This window comes from Staurois parvus, unplaced genomic scaffold (genome assembly GCF_062004578.1).
Source record: "Staurois parvus isolate SC_StPar_1 unplaced genomic scaffold, SC_StPar_1.0 ptg000720l, whole genome shotgun sequence".
Taxonomy (NCBI): domain Eukaryota; kingdom Metazoa; phylum Chordata; class Amphibia; order Anura; family Ranidae; genus Staurois; species Staurois parvus.
The window spans coordinates 2,764,112-2,788,433 of NW_028318516.1; the positions used below are offsets into that span (position 1 = coordinate 2,764,112).

At 46.2% G+C, this 24,322-nt stretch overlaps 2 protein-coding genes across 2 annotated transcripts in view; one reads left to right on the plus strand and one right to left on the minus strand.

Moving 5' to 3' along the window:
- LOC149445494 (uncharacterized) overlaps positions 1–977 on the minus strand; it is a 125,055-nt gene extending 124,078 nt beyond the window's left edge. Inside the window, exon 1 of the mRNA XM_089653760.1 lies at positions 869–977. Within this exon, the coding sequence (XP_089509886.1) occupies positions 869–977 (109 nt within the window). The remainder of the gene's footprint in view (positions 1–868) is intronic.
- Positions 1–24,322, plus strand: part of LOC149445495 (uncharacterized) — a 97,347-nt gene that overhangs the window by 13,912 nt on the left and 59,113 nt on the right. Inside the window, exon 2 of the mRNA XM_089653761.1 lies at positions 22,267–23,159. Within this exon, the coding sequence (XP_089509887.1) occupies positions 22,267–23,159 (893 nt within the window). The remainder of the gene's footprint in view (positions 1–22,266; positions 23,160–24,322) is intronic.

Below are 24,322 nucleotides of genomic sequence, written 5' to 3' on the forward strand. Positions count from 1 at the left end.
TAGCTCCCATTTCTCTCTTTATGTCTCAGCAGATCTGCTGCAGCCTATTAGCTCCCATTTCCATGTCTCAGCAGATCTCCTGCATCCTATTAGCACCCATTTCCCTTTCTACGTCTCAGCGGATCTCCTGCAGCCTATTAGCTCCCATTTCCCTTTCTACGTCTCAGCGGATCTCCTGCAGCCTATTAGAACCCATTTCCATTTCTATGTCTCAGCAGATCTCCTGCATCCTATTAGCACCCTGTTAAATCTAAATTATGATTCGGCATTTATATTGATGGCAAGCTTGCAAAATATTTGGTTTTTATGATTAGTCATAATTAATATTAATATATGTAAGTGGTCTGTGACAAATGGTAGTATTTACTATTCTTCAATTATAGCTGAGACCTAAAGATATACAAGTTAAGCTGAAATAGTATATACCAGTTGAAAGTTGAGTAGACTATATTTAGAGATAGTTGGTTAAAAGTATTTGGTAGTTATGTCAAGGTTATTAGAAGTGATTTACTATTACAGTACGTATTTTAATAATAATCTGTGTGTATTTAGTATACGTTTCTAACATTGATACATATATAGTTTAGTGATTATACATTGATATGTTCTTAAGCTATAATTATTCTTTATATATAGCTGAGGGTTACATCATTGGTACATCAGCATACATATGTTCCTGTCCATCAAACATCATATGTATAGCATCTTTCCCTTTTATGAATTGGCTTTGCTAAGCAGTAATACTTTCCATAGAAGGTATTAAGATCACGAAGTATGACGTACATTTGCCTCTTAAAAGTGCATGAGACACAGAGACAGGGGAACACACACTCACTCACACACTAACATGACACTCTAGCATACACACGTCTGAGATGCTGGAACAGGTGCTGCAAGACCAGATCATCATCTCCATCTACTTCCGGCTTCTTTACAAAGTCTAGAAGGACAGCATTAAGGACAAGGACATGGAGCATCGCACATGGCCAGGACAGCCATGACAGATAATGGTGACTTTGTTTTAAACCTAGTAGTTGTCATTTTTACAATAGTTTTATCTACATGGAACTGTTCATAATACGCTTTACATTGTTATTTGACACCATTGTGTGATAGAATAAAATCACACTTCATTTTTTATTTCAATGGCTCTTTCATTCATAATCGCCTCAAGACACTAGAAGAAGTATTATATGTGTCTAAAAATCCAACACACCCATTTCCATTTCTATGTCTCAGCAGATCTCCTGCATCCTATTAGCACCCATTTCTCTCTCTATGTCTCAGTAGTGGTGTGACTACAGATGATCCCTCAATATCGCTTCTCCAGGAATAATGTCCCTTCAATCTAATATTCCTGAGACATCTATACAAGTCCTGTGCCAACAACGTCTTCCTGATACCTTTAGGGCTAAAGCCCAAACCTTTCCCCAGAAGGTCCATCTTCCCCGATGTCAGTCCAGCTGAGGAGAAGGTGACAATTCCGTCTATTTCTGTTGATGATGAATCATCTGTTGGGATGGTTGGATGAGTGGGAGATCCCTTGTTGCAGCGTTGATGTTTCCTACCTCCCCTGTGGCCGGATCTCTGCTGTTTCCTTGATTCTGATGGACAATACGAGGCCGGTGTTGTCCCTCTATAGATCCTAATAAAGTGCCTCCAGCAGAGGAGGGAAGTGATGGGTCAGAGGCTGTAGAAGAAGCTCTAGTGAGCAGTCTAGATGGACGAGGTGAGTCTTGTGTAGGTGGTGCTCCAAGAGTACGCCTGATTAGTAGACGGTTAGATGTTGGACTCCTTCAGCTGCTCAGCTGACAATGCAGACTGTAGTGTAGACTCCACCTCTGTGATCTGTACAGCCAGAGCAGCTTCTTCATTCTGGAGAAAAGAAACTCCGAGAACAATGGAGCTTTTGTTTAGGACTTGTGTAAACAGACCACTGGACCCCTCCCTGTCCACAAACAGACCATTAGACTCCTCCCTGTCCACAAACAAACCACTGGACTCCTCCCTGTCCACAGACCACTGGACTCCTCCCTGTCCACAAACAGACCACTGGACTCCTCCCTGTCCGTAAACAGACCATTAGACTCCTCCCTGTCCACAAACAGACCACTGGACTCCTCCGTAGCTGCATACAGACCATTGGACTCCTCCCAGTCCACAAACAGACCATTGGACTCCTCCCAGTCCGCAAACAGACCACTGGACTCCTCCCAGTCCGCAAACAGACCACTGGACTTCTCCCTGTCCGTAGACAGACCACTGGACTCCTCTCTGTCCGTAAACAGACCACTGGACTCCTCCCTGTCCGTAAACAGACCACTGGACTCCTCCCTGTCCGCAGACCACTGGACTCCTCCCTGTCCGCAAACAGACCACTGGACTCCTCCCTGTCCACAAACAGACCACTGGACTCCTCCCTGTCCGTAAACAGACCATTAGGCTCCTCCCTGTCCACAAACAGACCACTGGACTCCTCCGTTGCTGCATACAGACCATTGGACTCCTCCCAGTCCACAAACAGACCATTGGACTCCTCCCAGTCCGCAAACAGACCACTGGACTCCTCCCTGTCCGCAAACAGACCACTGGACTCCTGCCTGTCCGTAAACAGACCACTGGACTCCTCCCTGTCCGTAAACAGACCACTGGACTCCTCCCTGTCCGCAGACCACTGGACTCCTCCCTGTCCGCAAACAGACCACTGGACTCCCCCCCTGTCCGCAAACAGACCACTGGACTCCTCCCTGTCCACAAACAGACCACTGGACTCCTCCCTGTCCACAAACAGACCACTGGACTCCTCCCTGAACACATACAGACCAGTGGACTCCTTCCTGTCCACAAACAGACCACTGGACTCCTGCCTGTCCACAAACAGACCACTGGACTCCTCCCTGAACACATACAGACCAGTGGACTCCTCCCTGTCCACAAACAGACCACTGGACTCCTCCCTGTCCACAAACAAAGCTGGGGTCAGTTTACCTCATAGCCCCCTTGGAATAAGCGGTGCTTCTAATATTCAGCTAAAGTTATCTTTTTACATAGACAAGACAGCTGTCTTTAGGAACTTCACAGGAGGACTTTGATCTGGTGTCATTTACCCAAAAAACCCTTCCCCTCCTCCACTAAGAACACCCTCTTCCCCCCACAGAGGACACCCTCCCCCACTACAGACACCCTCTCCACTGAAGACACTCCTCCCCCTCCTTTCCTGTGCTGGGGACACTCTTCTCCTTCTGAGGACACACCTCTCCCTTAGTGTTGTCACCCCTCCCCACTGAAGACACTCTTTCCACTGAGATCACCCCCTGCAGTTTAACCAGTTGCTCTCCAGTCTATAGCCAGATGGCGGTTGGACGAACAGCTCGCCCCTCCAGGTAGTGCCATATGGCGTCCTTTCTGGAGCGTGCACCCCGCAGGGCTGTGGTGCGATCTGTCACCGGCCATGTACCTCAGACACGGCCGATGACAGATCTGTGTACCGGCCCCGTTGCCAGTGCCATGTGACCAATCACTGTAGGTCACATGACAGTTTTATACAATGGATGGCTTCCTTTTATGCCATGCATTGTATACAAGTGTGTCTAGCTGTGAATTGTCACAGCGATCACATGCACAAGCTGCACCAATCACAGCCCAGCTGTAGCCAAATCACAGCTAAGCACAAAAAAACCCTGAATGAATCGATGTCATTGAGGTAAATGCATAAAACCTCCAGCAGCACTGAATGTCCGTTCAGAAAGCACGCTGGATGCAGGACAGGCCAGTACCTTGATGGCATATTGAGCAAGTTCTGGCCAGTGATCCATCCTCAAGACCCAGTAACCCAGTGGATGATCAGTTGGAAAGGTTTCCAAGTCTGCTCTTACCCCTAGATAATCCTGCACCATATGATGCAGACCCTGCCGATGGGTGCTTAAACCTAACAGCCCCGGGTGCTGAGAACTAAAGAACTGTTTAATCGGTCAGCTGGCCGCCTTCTCCACCGCTCTTCCTTTGACAGAATGAAGCCTCAGAAACACGTTGTCCAGGAAATGGTGACCTCCCAGTGTCTGGAAAGGTGTTACACAATTTCAAGGCGTCCTCAGGATGTTTCATCCTCTGCTCCCTCTGGGAAGACTGGATGAGCTCTGCACCTTGACCCTTGTAACGTGGATCAAGAAGGGTTGCCAACCAGTATTGATCCCTCTTCTTGATAACACAAATCCTCAGGTCCTTACACAGACTTTGCAGAATCAGGGAGCCCATGCAGTGTAAGTTTGAGGAGGCAGGAGATTCTGAGTCCTCTGGGTCACTGAGGATGACATTGTCAGGAACTACCTCCTCCCACCCATGTACTACTCCTGGCTGGGTTTCTGAGGACTGAAAAGTGCCCCTTGAAGACTGCTCTATGTGATCCTCTACTTCCATGCTGCTGCAATCCTCCTCCTCCTCCACTTCCTCCTTCTGTGTGTTCTGTGGCCCCACAGGAATGGTTTCTGCATAAAGAGGGCCTTGAGAGGACAGGAAATCCTCCTCTTCCTCCCGATGTTCTGCCTCCAGTGCCCTGTCCATGATTCCATGCAGCGTGTGCTCCAGCAGGATGACTACAGGGATAGGGTCACTGATGCATGCAGTGTCACAGCTCACCATCCTTGTGGCCTCCTCAGATGGTGACAGGACAGCGCATGCATCCATTATTAGCAGCCACTGGTGAGGTGAAAAGAAGCCAAGCTCCCCTGAGCCTGTCCTTGTGCCATTCTCACACAGGTACTCATTGATGGTCCTCTGCTGTGTGTGCAGCCACTGCCGTGTTACCAAAGTGGAGTTCCACCGAGTGGACATGTCACAAATGAGTCAGTTGGTGGGCAGGTTGAATTTCAGCCAACTGAACACAGGCCGTGCATGACCACCAGAAATGGCCACAGACTTTTCTGGCCTGCCTCAGAAGATCTTGAAAGCCTGGGTACCTGTTCAAGAAGCAATGCACCACCAAATTCAGGATGTGTGCCAAGCATGGAAAATGTGTCAAATGTACCTGTTGGAGGGCAGAGAGCCCCTTCATAGCTGACAGAATCTCTGGCCCGGTGTGGTTCCTGTCCCTTAGACAGACCAGCTGAAGCACCACGTGGCATCTTTTATCCTGACTGATCACATAGCCCCTTGAACGCTTATGGAGCACTGCTGGTTCAGATGACAATTCAGCAGAAGAGGCCATAGAAGCAGAGGAAGGGGAGGGGGTGGAGCAGACAGATGTGGCAGAATCACCACCAGGTTTTTGGAGGCATGGTGGTGGAACAAGCTCCAGAACTGAACCCTGTCCTGCATCCTTCCCAGCTGCTAGCAGAGTCACCCAGTGTGCCGTGACGGATATGTACCATCCCTGACTGTGCCTCCTGGACCACGTGTCAGTAATGTGGACCTTGCTGCTGACCTCCTTGTCCAACAAGGCCAAAACATGACCTTCCACATGATGGTACAGAGCTGGAATGGCCTTGCATGAAACAAATTGTCTTTTCGGAACCTGTCACTGTGATACAGCACATTCTGCAAATTCCCGGAAGGGGGAAGAGTCCACCAGATGGAAAGGCAGCAGTTGTAAGGCAGCAATTTGGCCAGGATAGAATGTGGATGGCTGGGACAGTCTTTTCTCTCATAGTTCAGTAAATGGGGTAGTGAAATGTTCCTGCTGAAATGAACAGGTGGTGTCCTGCTGTCAGATGGGCCACCCACTGCTGTACCATCACTCCTCTCAGTGGAGGCTGTTGAGAAGACCTGACGTTTTACAGTAGAGATCCCAGATGAGGAGCAAGGAGAAGTCTGCACTTTTTCTGGGTCTTTCAGGTGCTGTTACCAGCGGGCTGCATGGCAGCTCATCATACGTCTTGTCAATCATGTGGTGCCCAAGTGGCTGGTGTTTTGGCCACGCTTGGTCTGCTTCAGTCAAAGACTGCAAACAGCAATGCTGCACGTGTGTTGAAGAAAGCCCACACCAGAGAACTTGTGGAAGTCTGCATGGAGTCAGCAGCGCCCCCCACCTGTGGAGCTCTGTCGTGTGATGCCATTGGTTGGCTGCCCTTATGCCTGTCCCTGGAGGACATCCTGCCTTGTTGGAGTTCTGCCTCCTCCTCACTTTCCTCCTCTGTTCTCTCAGGCACCCAAGTATGGTCAGTGACCTCATCATCCCCTTCCTCCTCATCAATGGAGCCAACTTGGCAGTGTGCTGCGGCTGGGGGAACAGGACTGACAATTTCTTTTCCCTCACTGGCGCCCCCTCTCTCTAGGCTCACGTCACTCCTTTCCTCATCCTGGGAACCAACATCACAGCATTCAGATTGCTGCACATCCTCCAGCAGCATGGGACTGACACTATGATCCAATCATTCTGGTGACTCCTCCATGCATGATGGTGGGGCTACGGAAGGAGCAGCTGTGGTGGACAAGGAGCCGGAGGAACAGGACACTTTGGCAGCTGTGGTGGAAGGCAAAATAGTATGAGCCTGGGTGACAGAGGATGAGGATGACTGACTTATCCACTCCACCACCTCTTCTGCATGTTGTGGTTCAATAATACGGCCAGCACTTAGGCCAATCATGGCTCTTCCTGAGAACTTAGCTGTTATTGGCCAAAGCATTGCACCTGACCTGTGGTCAGGTGCAGTGCTTTGGCCAATCACAAAGCATGTTTTACATTGAGCACACGGGCAAACTTCCTCCATAATGGTGAACACTCAAATGGCTAATGTTCAATTCGAACTTATGTTTGACTCAAACCGTCATCCCATCCCTATTCAAAATATAATTCTCTGCGGATCTACTGCTTCCACTTTACACCTACTTCATTGATCTTGTGTTGTTTGCCAGTAAATTAAGAATACTGAACCATGTGCAAATCCATATAGAACAAAGTGCTTTGTGCTCAGGATGCTGCTCCCTGCAGATCTACTGCTTCCACTTTACACCGACTTCATGTAGCACTACCTCAGAAGGAGCTGAATGTTGCCCCCGGTTTCCCTTTGCTTTGCCCCACAGCAAGGTAAACACACACACTTCTGCTCGTTGTCTCCAATGACCAGTCTAGGGGATGTTTTGTGTTTGGAGTTTATTGTAGAACTGGGGATAGGGATGGGGAATGTAGTCGGATCTTCCGGAATCAGAACTCTTCACACTGAGGACATCTAGCTGATCTCTTAGTAGAACACTTGTGAAGTCTCGGCTGACAGTAGATAGCAGACTTCTCAGTAACAAATAGCAGCAAGTAGTTGTAGGAGAGCCAAGTCCCATTAGCAGTAGCAATACTTGGACAAGCTCTGCAGAACACTAGGCAGGGCTCCCTTTCTCAGACCCAGGCTGACTATCAAGCACCAGAGGGGTAACAAGCACACAGAGCCCCCCAGATCTCTCAGAGTTTGCACTCACAGGTCCAAGGACAGAATGGTTGCCTCCTTCCAATCTTCCAAGCCACTCTCTCCAGTGACACCAGACAGAGCTTTGGCAGACAGCTCCCCTCAGTCAGCTTACTGTAGAATCAGGGTCACTCTCTCTAACTTCAGGCCCTCAGGTCACCCACCCGAGGCCACATAACAGCAAGTGCCAGGCGAGGCAGCCTGCCTCCAGCCTGGCTGGTGCAATCCTCTCCGAGGAAAGACACTGAACCCATGTGCTCTCAGAGTATAAATACCACTCCCAGCATGCAATGGGGCCACCCTCCCCTGCAATTGGTCAGGACTGTATCCATATTCATGCTGGTCATTTGTCTAGCCAATTCCCATGTTCTGGAAGACTCTCATAGCTTCCTGAAGGCAGGAAGAACTCAGACAAACTCCAACAGAACCAGAGCAGCATGAGCAGACCTGACTAATCAATCCCAGCTCTCTGTAAATCAGAATACCGACTGAATTTACCTGACAGCCTCTCTGGTGAGCAGAGAAACACAGCTATGCTTTACCTGACTACACATCCTAGACCTGACCAGGAGGGGGCGCTACATTCATGAAGTGGGTGTAAAGTGGAAGAGGTGGACTTGCAGAGAAAACTATACTGAGCACACAATATTGTCCGTCTCCATGGATTTGCACTGGATTTGAGATGATTTCCTATAGCAGCAAATCTGATGAGATGAATGAAGTGGGTGTAAAGTGGAAGCAGTGGATCTGCAGGGAGCAGCATCTTGAGCACAAAGCACTTTATGTTGTGGATGGATTTGCACACGGTTCAGTTTCCTTCATTTATTGATAAACCCCATAAGACCAATGAAGTGGGTGTAAAGTGGAAGCAGTGGATGTGCAGAGAATAGGATTTGGAGCCCCGAGCTCTTTATCTCTGAATGTCTCCACATATTTGTAGTGTATTTGTGATGATTTCTGTGCACACACAATAGGACAGCGCTGTGACACATAATGCTCTTCTAGATGACAGGGAATCCTTCCCTTTGTTACAGCAGCAGTCCGCTAGAAGGTTTTTGTAGGTTTGGAGTTGTTACACATAGCGCGGGTTTTATCCATTTATAGTGATGACATCATTGCCCAAATCTGGGGGTCACCAGCCATTTCCACCCTTTACTCCCAGCTGGGGGGCTTTGTATCCATATACCAGATGTTCTACAGGACTAAATCTGCAATCAATGTTACTGCAAAATCAAAGGGGCCAAAACCCCTCCCCCGAGCAGTCATATATTTCTGTCCCCCTTGGTGGGAGTGGAGGTGACCCCTCTATAAGGATCTACAGTCCATACACACCCAGCACAAGACCGGGGTCACACTACCAGACGCTTCTCAGGGCTGCAGTTCCTCTGAGCTCCACAAGGTGGGGATCTCACTTCTACCCAGACAGGAAGTCTCTATGGAAGACAGGAAGTGATGTCAGGTACAGACAGGAAGTGATGTCAGGTGCAGACAGGAAGTTATGTCAGGTACAGACAGGAAGTCTCTATGGAAGACAGACAGAAGTGATGTCAGACAGGAAGTGATGTCAGGTACAGACAGGAAGTGATGTCAAGTACAGACAGGAAGTTCCATGAATGAGGAAGTAGAGAGGAGACATTCCTGGATCTGGCAGCAGAGGAGGTAATATGTAGATGAACCCCTTCAGGGGGAGGAGTTGATGATAATATATTTGCTCCCAAAGCTGGCCTACATGGTTCAGTTTTATCGTTCAGCCAGCGGGATGACCATAAAAGCTGAAGTGATTCCCCCATCCACACATTGGAGGTGGATGGGGGAATCCTCCCCGCTGCACTCTTGTATTCTGACAATGGGGGGACTCCTCCGCTCTCAGAATACACGGATCAGCACTGAAGCTATTGGCTGCAGCCGCTGGGGGAGTGGCTTTTATCCGGCAGTGGCCACACATGGATGGAAATGTGAGCGATCCCTGCTGAACCAGCTGAATTTCCATGGATCTATGGTCACCTTCAGTGACTTCCTCCCCTCCCCCTCATCTCCTTCATGATGGAAGTCATGCTGAGATCATCTCCCATTGGCTGAGCAATATTCTCATTTGTCTCTCAGCTCCTTCTTGCTATTCCTCGTCCTGCCTGTTGTTTCCTTGGATTGATTTTCTGTGTAGTGACCCCGGCTTGGTCTCTTGGATGCGCTCGTCTGTTGCTTGCCCTGACCTTTCTCCTGATTCCTGGATCTCCTCCTCATCTCTCCTCCATATCCTCTTACACAGCTTTTCTCCACACCTGCAGTGACCCTGGGGGGTGGAAACATCACACTGACCTCACAGCTCCTCCCCCCAATGTCCCTCCATCCAGAGTCAGAATCCTGACATCACACTGACCTCACAGCTCCTCCTCCTAATGTCCCTCCATCCAGAGTCAGAGAATCCTATGACGTCACACTGACCTCACAGCTCCTCCTCCCAATGTCCCTCCATCCAGAGTCAGAGAACCCTATGACATCACACTGACCTCACAGCTCCTCCCCCCAATGTCCCTCCATCCAGAGTCTATATGTCCTATGACATCACACTGACCTCACAGCTCCTCCTCCCAATGTCCCTCCATCCAGAGTCAGAGAATCCTATGACATCACACTGACCTCACAGCTCCTCCCCCATATGTCCCTCCATCCAGAGTCTATATGTCCTATGACATCACACTGACCTCACAGCTCCTCCTCCCAATGTCCCTCCAACCAGAGTCAGAGAATCCTATGACATCACACCAACCTCACAGCTCCTCCTCCCAATGTCCCCCCATCCAGAGTCAGAGAATCCTATGACATCACACTGACCTCACAGCTCCTCCTCCTAATGTTCCTCCATCTGGCTTTTTTCTGATGCTCTTAGGATGTGGGGTCCCTTGGTATCCTCACATGTAAAGTGGGACTGTTGGTCCTGCGTTGTATGTAATGACATCAGAATGCTGCAACAAGCCTATACCCTGCGTAGTGTGGGGGTCCTGTGGGGGGGAATTATACCTCAGCCTGAAGTGGGGCTTTAATAAAATGGAGACCTGAATAGAGAGGTGAGGAGGATTCTGGGAATATCATTTGATGTGACTATTTGTGTTCAGATGTAGAGTTTTCCTCCTGTGAAGTCTGGAGATCATATGACATCACATTGCCTCCACCTCCCTCCCTGATAGAAGAGAGAAAGAAGAAGAAGATTCTAGAAGTCACCAGAGAGATCACTGAGCTGCTGACAGGAGAGGTGAGCGGTGCCGGGAATTCTGGGACATTCTCCAGTAACAGACAAGGGATGTGTCTGGATGGTGACTGTATCATTGTGTGTGTCAGGTTCCTATAAGGTGTCAGGGTGTCACTGTCTATTTCTCCATGGAGGAGTGGGAGTATTTAGAAGGACACAAGGATCTCTACAAGGACGTCATGATGGACAATCAGCCGCCCCTCACATCACCGGGTAAGAGGAGACTTTATTGTAAAGGAGAGAGCAGTACGGAGGATCCACCTAGATCCCCCATCATCTGATAAACACATAGAAACAATGGATTCAGTCAGTGTGTGTGTTTCCTACAGATGGATCCAGTCATGGGAACCCACCAGAGAGATGTCCCCGTCCTCTGTATTCCCGGGATTCCACACAGGAAGGTCACACCATCCCTCACCATCATCAGGTAGATGATTGACAATTATTGGTAGTTGTTATTTATACTGTGAAGTGAATACAAAGAGCGCACCGACCTTGCGCATTACCTCAGTAAGCCAAAATGTATTAATTACAGAATAATACTCACAAACACGGAAGTATATCATGTATGTATATATATATAGTGGGGCAAAAAAGTATTTAGTCCTCCACCAATTGTGCAAGTTCTCCCACTTACAAAGATGAGAGAGGCCTGTAATTGGCATCATAGGGAGACCTCAACTATGAGAGACAAAATGAGAAAACAAATCCAGACAATCACATTGGCTGATCTGGAAAGAATTTATTTGCAATTTATGGTGGAAAATAAGTATTTGGTGAATATGAAAAGTTCATGTCAATATTTTGTTATATATCCTTTGTTGGCAATGACAGAGGTCAGACGTTTCCTGGAAGTCTTCACAAGGTTGGCACACACTGTTGCTGGTATGTTGGCCCATCCTCCATGCAGATCTCTTCCTCCATGCAGATCTCCTCTAGAGCAGTGATGTTTTGGGGCTGTCGCTGGGCAACACAGACTTTCAACTCCCTCCAAAGGTTTTCTATGGGGTTGAGATCTGGAGACTGGCTAGGCCACTCCAGGACCTTGAAATGCTTCTTAAGAAGTCACTCCTTCGTTGCCCGGGCGGTATGTTTGGGATCATTGTCATGTTGGAATACCCAGCCATGTTTCATCTTCAATGCCCTTGCTGATGGAAGGAGGTTTGCACTCAAAATCTCACGATACATGGCCCCATTAATTCTGTCCTGTACATGGATCAGTCGTCCTAGTCCCTTTGCGGAGAAACAGCCCCAAAGCATGATGTTGCCACCCCCATGCTTCACAGTAGGCATGGTGTTCTTTGGATGCAACTCAGCATTCTCTCTCCTCCAAACACGACGAGTTGTGTTTCTACCAAACAGTTCTATTTTGGTTTCATCTGACCATATGACATTCTCCCAATCCTCTTCTGGATCATCCAAATGCTCTCTAGCAAACTTCAGACGGGCCCGGACATGTACTGGCTTAAGCAGGGGGACACGTCTGGCACTGCAGGATCTGAGTCCCTGGCGGCGTGGTGTGTTACTGATGGTAGCCTTTGTTACGTTGGTCCCAGCTCTCTGCAGGTCATTCACTAGGTCCCCCCGTGTGGTCCTGGGATTTTTGCTCACCATTCTTGTGATCATTTTGACCCCACGGGGTGAGATCTTGCGTGGAGCCCCAGATGGAGGGAGATTATCAGTGGTCTTGTATGTCTTCCATTTTCTAATTATTGCTCTCACAGTTGATTTGTTCACACCAAGCTGCTTGCCTATTGCAGATTCAGTCTTCCCAGCCTGGTGCAGGTCTACAATTTTGTTTCTGGTGTCCTTTGACAGCTCTTTGGTCTTCACCATAGTGGAGTTTGGAGTGTGACTGTTTGAGGTTGTGGACAGGTGTCTTTTATACTGATAACAAGTTCAAACAGGTGCCATTGATACAGGTAATGAGTGCAGGACAGAGGAGCCTCTTAAAGAAGAAGGTACAGGTCTGTGAGAGCCAGAAATCTTGCTTGTTTGTAGGTGACCAAATACTTATTTTCCACCATAATTTGCAAATAAATTCTTTCCAAATCAGCCAATGTGATTGTCTGGATTTGTTTTCTCATTTTGTCTCTCATAGTTGAGGTCTCCCTATGATGCCAATTACAGGCCTCTCTCATCTTTGTAAGTGGGAGAACTTGCACAATTGGTGGCTGACTAAATACTTTTTTGCCCCACTGTAAGTCCTCAAAGGGACTAAGGATAAAAGCAGCCTGCAGGAGTCCTATCAGAGGAGTGGACACTCAGGGAACAGAAGCTCTGATGATGAAGGTTTGCCCTTCGAAACGCATCAGCTGTTCCTGAGTGTCCACTCCTCTGATGGGACTCGCGCAGGCTGCTTTTATCCTTAGTCCCTTTGAGGACTTACATGATATACTTCCGTGTTTGTGAGTATTATTCTGTAAGAAATACATTTAGGCTTACTGAGGTAATGCGCAAGGTTGGTGCGCTCTTTGTTTGTTTCTCACTTCCAAGTTTTGGTCGGCTTCCCCAGCCTTGTTTGGAGCTGCACAGCCCTGTATGCACTTCTGGTAAAAACTTCCAAGTCCTGACTCCATCTACCTACTCCGGGTTGGGTGATAGAGCCCAAGAGAGTTCATTTTATTTCAGTTGTGATTTATACACAGCATGTTTGTTACAATGAATGTTTTATTATATCTTTCAGAGTGGAATCCTTGGGGATGATAATATTGATGGTAAAGAAGAGTATAAAGAGGAGGATGAGGAGTATGGAGTGATGGAGGAGTTTTCAGAAGGACACAAGGATATGATGGAGCCACCTAATACCAGGAACCCACCAGAGAGATGTCCCCGTCCTCTGTATTCCCGGGATTCCACACAGGAAGGTCACACCATCCCTCACCATCATCAGGTAGATGATTGATAATTATTGGTAGTTGTGATTTATACACAACAATAATAATAACAATGTAAAAGTGAGTTCTATGCAGGCAGCAGCTGAACACTGAAGGTAACCAATACAATCCTTACCACAGAATAAGTAAAATAGTGCGGTGCTAAGATTATGTTTCAAATGAAAAGGAGTTATTAGACAACAAACTGATAATAAAAGTTCAATATAAATGACATTCTATGTGACTATAAGGTGCCAGTTGACTGGTTATAATCTGGCAAAATTACTGACTGGGAAGAGGACATGATAGACGCCAGTGAATGGCCGGAATTGTCCTTCTACAAAAGATACATTGATGATGTTCTTCTACAACAGATATATTGATGATGTCCTTCTACAACAGATATATTGATGATGTGCTTCTACAAAAGATACATTGATGATGTCCTTCTACAAAAGATACATTGATGATGTTTTTCTACAAAAGATATATTGATGATGTGCTTCTACAAAAGATACATTGATGATGTCCTTCTACAAAAGATATATTGATGATGTTCTTCTACAAAAGATACATTGATGATGTCCTTCTACAAAAGATATATTGATGATGTTCTTCTACAAAAGATACATTGATGATGTCCTTCTACAAAAGATACATTGATGATGTTCTTCTACAAAAGATACATTGATGATGTCCTTCTACAAAAGATACATTGATGATGTTCTTCTACAAAAGATATATTGATGATGTTCTTCTGCTTTGGGAGGGGAGTGAACAATCACTTATCAATTATTTTGGTACTTTATAACAATAGTAATATCAAATTCACTTCCAACTATAGCGCTGTGGAGATGGATTTCCTGGAACTGATACTAATGAATACTAATGGTAGGGTCACTACTAAATCCTACTTCAAATCCTCAGATGGAAATAGTTCCATACCTCTGGACAGCTGCACCAACCTAACTGGCTTCCATCCCCAAGGGGCGATTTCTGAGACGCAGAAGACGCACTGACTCGGATAATTACTACTCACAAGCCGCCATCTTAAAGGACAGATTCTTGGAGAAAGGCTCTAACTATAACACTACAGAATACATTAATGTCTGAACCGAGAAGAACTCCTTCGTACTAATCAGAAACTATCGAAAAATATTATCTGCCCATTTATTACCACATTCTCCAAGCAGCATAGATCTCTACGGCACATAATTCACAAAAACTGGGGTATCTTAACCCCTTTCATACCGGGCAATTTTACACCTTCCTGCCCAGGCCAGTTTTCAGGTCTCAGCGCTCTAACACTTTGAATGACAATTGCGCGGTCATACAACATTGTACCCAAACTAACATTTTATCATTTTCTTCACACAACTAGAGCTTTCTTTTGGTTGTATTTAATCACTGCTGGGGTTTTTATTTTTTGCTAAATTAACAAAAAAATACCAAACATTTTGAAAAAAACACGTTTTTCTTTGTTTCTGTTATAAAAGTTTGCAAATAAATAATTGTTCTTCATAAATTTAGGCCGAGATGTATTCTGCTACATGTCTTTGGTGAAAATAACCCAAATTAGGATGTATTATTTAGTTTGTAGGAAAGTTATAGAGTTCACAAACTATGGTATAGATCTGAATATTGATCAATCCTGAAGTACTGACAGCCAATCTAATTTCTTGAGGCCCAAGAATGTCAGAACAGTACAGATATCCCCCAAATGTCAGGACGGTACAGATATCCCCCAAATGTCAGGACGGTACAGATATCCCCCAAATGTCAGGATGGTACAGATATCCCCCAAATGTCAGGACGGTACAGATATCCCCCAAATGTCAGGACAGTACAGATATCCCCCAAATGTCAGGACAGTACAGATATCCCCCAAATGTCAGGACAGTACAGATATCCCCCCAAATGTCAGAACAGTACAGATATCCCCCAAATGTCAGGAAGGTACAGATATCCCCCAAATGTCAGGACAGTACAGATATCCCCCAAATGTCAGGACAGTACAGATATCCCCCAAATGTCGGGACAGTACAGATATCCCCCCAAATGTCAGAACAGTACAGATATCCCCCAAATGTCAGGAAGGTACAGATATCCCCCAAATGTCAGGACAGTACAGATATCCCCCCAAATGTCAGGACAGTACAGATATCCCCCAAATGTCAGGACAGTACAGATATTCCCCCAAATGTCAGAACGGTACAGATATCCCCCAAATGTCAGGACGGTACAGATATCCCGCAAATGTCAGGACGGTACAGATATCCCCCAAATGTCAGGACAGTACAGATATCCCCCAAATGTCAGGACGGTACAGATATCCCCCAAATGTCAGGACAGTACAGATATCCCCCAAATGTCAGGACGGTACAGATATCCCCCAAATGTCAGGACGGTACAGATATCCCCCAAATGTCAGGACAGTACAGATATCCCCCAAATGTCAGGACAGTACAGATATTCCCCAAATGTCAGGACAGTACAGATATCCCCCAAATGTCAGGACAGTACAGATATCCCCCAAATGTCAGGACAGTACAGATATTCCCCCAAATGTCAGGACAGTACAGATACCCCCAAATGTCAGGACGGTACAGATATCCCCCAAATGTCAGGACAGTACAGATATTCCCCCAAATGTCAGGACGGTACAGATATCCCCCAAATGTCAGAACGGTACATGTATCCCCCAAATGTCAGGACAGTACAGATATCCCCCAAATGTCAGAATGGTACAGATATCCCCCAAATGTCAGGACAGTACAGATATCCCCCCAAATGTCAGGACGGTACATGTATCCCCCAAATGTCAGGACAGTACAGATATCCCCCCAAATGTCAGGACGGTACATGTATCCCCCAAATGTCAGGACAGTACAGATATCCCCCCAAATGTCAGGACGGTACAGATATCCCCCAAATGTCAGGACGGTACAGATATCCCCCAAATGTCAGGACGGTACAGATATCCCCCAAATGTCAGGACGGTACAGATAACCCCCAAATGTCAGGACAGTACAGATATCCCCCAAATGTCAGGACAGTACAGATATCCCCCAAATGTCAGGACAGTACAGATATCCCCAAAATGTCAGGACAGTACAGATATCCCCCAAATGTCAGGACAGTACAGATATCCCCCAAATGTCAGGACAGTACAGATATCCCCCAAATGTCAGGAAGGTACAGATATCCCCCCCAAATGTCAGGACACTACAGATATCCCCCAAATGTCAGGATGGGACAGATATCCCCCAAATGTCAGGATGGGACAGATATCCCCCAAATGTCAGAACAGTACGGATATCCCCCAAATGTCAGAACAGTACGGATATCCCCCAAATGTCAGAACGGTACGGATATCCCCCAAATGTCAGAACGGTACAGATATCCCCCAAATGTCAGAACAGGACAGCTATCCCCCAAATGTCAGGACGGTACAGATATCCCCCAAATGTCAGAACAGGACAGCTATCCCCCAAATGTCAGAACAGGACAGATATCCCCCAAATGTCAGAACAGTACAGATATCCCCCAAATGTCAGAACAGTACAGATATCCCCCAAATTTCAGAACAGGACAGATATCCCCCAAATGTGAGGACGGTACAGATATCCCCCAAATGTCAGAATGGTAAAGATATCCCCCAAATGTCAGAACGGTACAGATATCCCCCAAATGTCAGGACGTTACAGATATCCCCCAAATGTCAGAACAGGACAGATATCCCCCCAAATGTCAGGACAGTACAGATATCCCCCAAATGTCAGGACAGTACAGATGTGCCTGTAGACCTAATGATACCAGAAAGAAAATAATAACCACATATCTCTAACCAAACTAATAAGACATATAATTTAGACAAATTCATCGGCTGTAATAGGAAATATGTAGTCTATCTATTAGAATGCTCCAAACAGTATGTGGGTCGTACCACGAGAAGGTTAAGGGACCGTCTCCAGGAGCATATGTATAATATCAAAAAAGGATACAAGGAACATTCCCTCTCCTCACATTATAGGAGATATCCTCAGAGAGACCCCTCCTCACTTATGTTTATAGGGATAGATACTATCATCCCGCACTGGAGAGGGACATATAAGATTCGGGCAGTATCCCAACTGGAGACCAAACATATTTACGAGTTAGGTACCCTACACCCGGAAGGACTCAATATTGAGTTAGACGTGAATTGTTTTATCGATAATAGTTCATTTTATCTTGATTTTTTAATGTGTGTTTAACTGTCCTTCAGCATAAGATAATTTCCATTCTTCTGTTTATAATTTTTATTTTAAAATTTCTTTATATTTGTATTATAAGGGATTTCAGTTTTAGTACATTCCTTAATGTTCGTCCTATAGTGATTTTTTTGCCAAATCTTTTCGATGTCCTTCTTTTTTTATATAATTTTTCATATAATATTATAATATTTTATTAGCATTCTATTTTTTTTATTATAATGGACATTAGTAAATATTTTTTAGATTTTTTTATTATTTGACTGCTACAGGTGTTTTAATGTCATCCTAATCTTGCTTGATTTTCGTATTCTGATTTTATTGATATAACCTCTAATTCTTATACAACTTTATCCTTTATATATCATTAACTATTAGTAATTTTTATTGATATTAATATTTAATAGTTTAATGTCATTTCTATTTTTATGATAATTCTTTGTGCAGAGCGATCGCCCTCGGCACGTATCCTGGTTCAACATCTGTGATACCTCAATTGGTTTATTGAATCATATAAAACATTAACACACCTGTAAAACCGATACATTTACATATGTTATGTATTAGATATTGTTGGCATCCAATATCTGGGGTAACATATCGCGTAGGCGCAGGAATATACATATACTGGAAGAAACCTCCAGTAAAATGGCGCATTAGTGCACAAAAGTATTCAATCTTAGGCCTCAGCAAAATGGCTGATAGACAGCACTGATAGGTGGCACTGACTGGCATCACTGCTGGGCACTGACTGGCATCACTGCTGGGCTGCACTGGTGGGTGGCACTGGTGGGCACAGGTAGGTGGCACTCCTGGGCACAGGTGTGTGACACTGCTGGGTGGCACAGGTGGGTGCACTGCTGGACACAGGTGGGCGGAGCTAGTGGGCGCACTGCTAGGCACAAATGGGTGGAGCTACTGGGCGCACTGCTAGGCACAGATGGGTGCAGCTAGTGGGCGCACTGTTAGGCACAGATGGGTGGAACTTGTGGGTGGCACTGCTGGGCACAGGTGGGTGGAGCTAGTGGGTGCACTGCTGGGCACAGATGGGCGGAATGTGTGGGTGGCACTGCTGGGCACCAATCAGGGCACTGATCATCAGTGCCCTGATGATCGGTGCCGATCCCCGCTCTAACAACCGCCGGTTCTCCGCAGTACTTTCTTCACGATCTGACAGCGTGAGGAAAGTGCAGCCGAGAACCGGCAATTGCATTTCCCTGTGATCAGCGTGTCATTGGACACGGCTGATCACGTAATAAAAGGCCACTGTGATTGGCCTTTTACCACATCACGTGATCAGCTGTGTCCGTAGGACACAGCAATCACGGAGGTTGCCGGGGGCACGCAGGAGAGCGCGATCAGGGAGGACGTCATATGATGCCCACCCAGAACTGTCCAGCCGCAGTGTACCCGCCATTCAGCTATCTGCGGTCGGCAAGTCGTTAATACGCATGCAGCATTTTGCCTATATAAAGCCCTATGTCACGTCATGGCGTCAATGGTATCTTCCTCTGATGAAGTGCGTGCACATGTAACTCGTAAGGAGGAGCCAGGACGTCATGACGCTACGCCGCCGGAGCCACGTGGAGGCCCGGCGGCCATCTGTGACTCTGGAGGGTTAGTTCATCTATGCAATAAATATTATATTTGAATTACTACACTATGGGCACCCTTCCCTGACTCCTTTTGAGGAGTATTTATTTGCAGAGCCCACTTGTGTGATCCAGTTGCCTACCCATCATTCTTATCCAGAGAAGTAAGTTATCCTGTAAGTAGGCAGCCTCTCCTACCTATCCCTTAAAGGGACCTATGGTTACCTGGATCCATGTAATCTGTTACTGGGCATTGCTGACCACAACCCTGAGGGAGGACCATCTAAGCCCTGACCACACCTTTATCTGATGAGGACACCCTGAATATGATACTTACTGCGTATAACTATTACGCATCTGGTGAGTGCGTAATGCTGCCATATTTCTCAGAGCACCACCACAAATTATAACCAGTCACCTGGCACCTTATAGTCACATAGACTGTCATTTATATTGAACTTTTATTATCAGTTTGTTGTCTAATAACTCCTTTTCATGTGATTTATACACAGCATGCTTGTTACAATGAATGTTTTATTATATCTTTCAGAGTGGAATCCTCGGGGATGATAATATTGATGTTAAAGAAGAGTATAAAGAGGAGGATGAGGAGTATGGAGTGATGGAGGAGTTTTCAGAAGGACACAAGGATATGATGGAGCCACCTAATACCAGGAACCCACCAGAGAGATGTCCCCGTCCTCTGTATTCCCGGGATTCCACACAGGAAGGTCACACCATCCCTCACTATTACAAGGTTGGTGGGATGGAGCATCTAGAACATGGATTCATGGTGACAATGTGTGGATGTTTATGTGACCTTATATTTTACAGATGATATTCTCTCTCATTTTCTTGATTTAGAGTGGAGATCCAATCGATATAGAATTTGAGGTGAAAGCAGAAGAAGAAGAGGCGTATGTGAGGGATGATCAGCAGTCTATGGAGGAGGATGGAATAACGGGGACATTTATAGAGGAGGACACTCCTACAGAGATCAGCACAGGTGGGTCATGAACACTAAATCCATTCCTCCACCCATACTGCTCACTGATTGGTCCAGAGTAGGGCGGGGACTGGGTGATATCAGCCTGTAATCCCCTGGTCACTTTCCTGAGCTGTGTTCCCCGTCCTGTATTCCTGGATTTCTCTCGGATAATCTTCCTTCTCTGTGCTGCAGACACAATTTATGTATCTAGACTGGATTTATGGAGGTTCTGGGGTTCAGCTGGCAGCAAAATGATGATTTTTACCATAAGTGTTACTAGACCTAGGCACCTGGGACATGTGATTTGGGTCTTCTGCCCCATTTCCGGGTCTAGTAAGATCTCTGACCACACAATTCTCCCAGGGTTCCTGGCTCTGTTATTTCCTGGCTGTGCCGGGTGGAGGGATATGTCTGTAGTGTCTCAGACCCAAGTCACTGAGTGCAGTCTCAGGAGATGGGAGGCAGCGGTGTGGGATCTCTGCAACTTGTCTACAGTAAACATTTAATGTTCCTCTGATTACTGAATACCAATATTATGAGTCCTGACCCTGCACTGTATAATTTATATTGTACATTACATACTCCTGACCCCTGCACTATATACTCTGTGCTGTACATTACATACTCCTGACCCCTGCACTATATACTCTATGTTGTACATTACATACTCCTGACCCCTGCACTATATACTCCATGTTGTACATTACATCCTCCTGACCCCTGCACTATATACTCTATGTTGTACATTCCATACTCCTGACCCCTGCACTATATACTCCATGTTGTACATTACATCCTCCTGACCCCTGCACTATATACTCTATGTTGTACATTACATACTCCTGACCCCTGCTCTATATACTCTATGTTGTACATTCCATAGTCCTGACCCCTGCACTATATACTCTATGTTGTACATTATACTCCTGACCCTTGCACTATATACTCTGTTGTACATTACATACTCCTGACCCCTGCACTATATACTCTTATGTTGTACATTACATCCTCCTGACCCCTGCACTATATACTCTATGTTGTACATTACATACTCCTGACCCCTGCACTATATACTCTATGTTGTACATTACATACTCCTGACCCCTGCACTATATACTCTGTGTTGTACATTACATAGTCCTGACTTCTGCTCTCCCCCCTCCCCCCACTGCTATATATACACATAATACGGATCCTCTTTTGTTGCACCCATTTCCTCCCAGCTGGACATTTTATATCGGATGATGTGATTGGAGCACAGACTTTTACATGGTGATAATAATGTGATAACATCCTCCAACTTTGGACCCTTAAACAGAAAGTGATAATGAGGGAGGAGTCAATACCCCAATGATGGTGGTCTTCAGGATCAGTCCAGTCTTCATCTTGGTTGTTCTCCCCCCATCCTCACTCTCTGACCTCTGGTGGGGCTCAGCCCCGCTGTTCTTCATGACTAAATCATGGAGTAAATAAGGAAGTGCAGTACGTCTTGTGTTGGGAAGATGGCGATGAGTGATAGAGGGGGTGGGGACCCTCGTCCTATAATCCCCTCATCACTGTCCCTCCTATAAAAGACAGTTCTGGTTGTTTCCTCACTCTCTGACTAAGGTCCATGAATAAAGAAATGATCTGGTAGGAGATCAGAGGAGCCATTTCCTAGTTCCCTTGAGGGTGGAATTGTAAGCTCCTCAGAGACCAAGCTGCCTGATGTGGGCGGAGTCCTGGTTTGGGGGAACCAATCAGCTCCTGTCTAGTAATCCTCTTTGTCTTTGTATTTTAGTCCATGGCCGGGAGATGAGGAAAACCTCCGAGGATTGTCTCACTTTGTCTCCAGACTGGAAAGTAGAAGATGAGGACATCACACAGTATAGTCCAGGAGAAAACCCGGCTCCCTCCAATGTCCATCCGGCACCACCCAGTGTAGATGGACCATCGGATTCCTCGTATCCTGAGGAACCTCAGACTGTGCGGGACCGGGCCGGCCTTCCAACAGGGAAGAGCTTCTCCTGTACTGAGTGTGGGAAATGTTTCAACTTTAAATCCAATCTTAGTAGGCATAAAAGATCTCACACGGGGGAGAAGCCATATTCCTGTCCTGAGTGTGGGAAATGTTTTTCAGATAAGTACAGTCTGCACACACATCAGAGATCTCACATGGGGGAAAAGCCGTGTTCCTGTCCTGAGTGTGGGAAATGTTTTTCAGATAAGTCCAGTCTGCACACACATCAGAGATCTCACACGGGGGAAAAGCCGTTTTCCTGTCCTGAGTGTAGGAAATGTTTTTCACAGAAGTCTAATCTTCATAGTCATCAGAGATCTCACACGGGGGAGAAGCCGTATTCCTGCTCTGAGTGTGGGAAATGTTTTTCACAGAAGTCCGATCTTTACAGACATCAGAGATCTCACACGGGGGAGAAGCCATATTCCTGTCCTGAGTGTGGGAAATGTTTTTCAGTGAAATCCAGTCTTTCCAAACATCAGAGATCTCACACGGGGGAAAAGCCGTATTCCTGTCCTGAGTGCCGGAAATGTTTTTCAGATAAGTCTAGTCTGCACACACATCAGAGATCTGTCATGGGGGAACAGCCGTATTCCTGTCCTGAGTGTGGGAAATGTTTTTCACAAAAGTCCCATCTTTTCAGACATCAGAGATCTCACACGGGGAAGAAGCCGTATTCCTGCCCTGAGTGTGGGAAATGTTTTTCACAGAAGTCCCATCTTTTCAGACATCAGAGATCTCACACAGGGGAGAAGCCATATTCCTGTCCTGAGTGTGGGAAATGTTTTTCACAGAAGTCCAGTCTTTCCAAACATCAGAGATCTCACACGGGGGAGAAGCCATATTCCTGTCCTGAGTGTTGGAAATGTTTTTCACAGAATTCTCATCTTTCCAAACATCAGAAATCTCACATGGGGGAGAAGCCACTTTCCTGTCCTGAGTGAGGGAAATGTTCCTCACTGAAGTCCTGTCTTCCTGTACATCAGGGGTCCCACACAACCCTGGAGGTGTATTAGTGCCCTGAGTGCGGGAAATGTCTTCTAGATGAATGTTGCTGGACATCCCAGCTCTCGTGGGGAATAAGCACACCCTGATATACACCTCAGATATACTCCATGGCTGATCTTCATCATGGAAGAAACAGTTCATGAGGAGATCAGAGGTCCCCAAAGACATGGATGAAGTGTGGGACCGGGTTGGCCATTGATAGCAGGAGAAGAATAAAAATAGAGTCCTTCCCTAGAGCACTGGGCTGACTTCTCATTGGGGTGCAGCCTATATACTAGAGATGATTTGCACCTACATGGAAGGGGGTCTGCTGTGCTGGGGGAGGGGTTTATGAGAAGACTGGAGGAGTATATAAACTAGGATGGAGGGGGAGGGAGAATTCAATTATAACGGGGTAGACAGATCAGACAGGTCAGTACTTATTGGGGGGTGGAATGGGGAAAGATGGGGGAGGGCTATGACAGATGATAAGAAGGTTCCCATGTTACAACCAGTGGAATTGGTACCATTTGTATGAAAATAAAAAATACACAAAATCCATGTGAACAAGGTGTCAGAGAATGGACAAGGTGTCAGTGAGTGGACAAAGTGTCAGTGAATGGAGAAGGTGTTGGTGAATGAACAAGGTGTCGGTGAATGAACAAGGTGTCAGTGAGTGAACAAGGTGTCAGTGAGTGAACAAGGTGTCGGTGAATGAACAAGGTGTCAGTGAGTGAACAAGGTGTCAGTGAGTGAACAAGGTGTCAGTGAATGGACAAGGTGTTGGTGAACAGAAAAGGCGTCAGTGAACAGACAAGGCGTCGGTGAATGGACGAGGCGTCAGTGAACGAACAAGGTGTCAGTGAATGGAAGTGTTTATTCCCCAATGCCAGAAGTGTGCCCAGCACAATCGGTGAGTTGGAAGGTTTGGTGCATTTGATGTAAATCCTAGTTTTCTACATAAAGACTAATTCTTCTGGTATAACTTT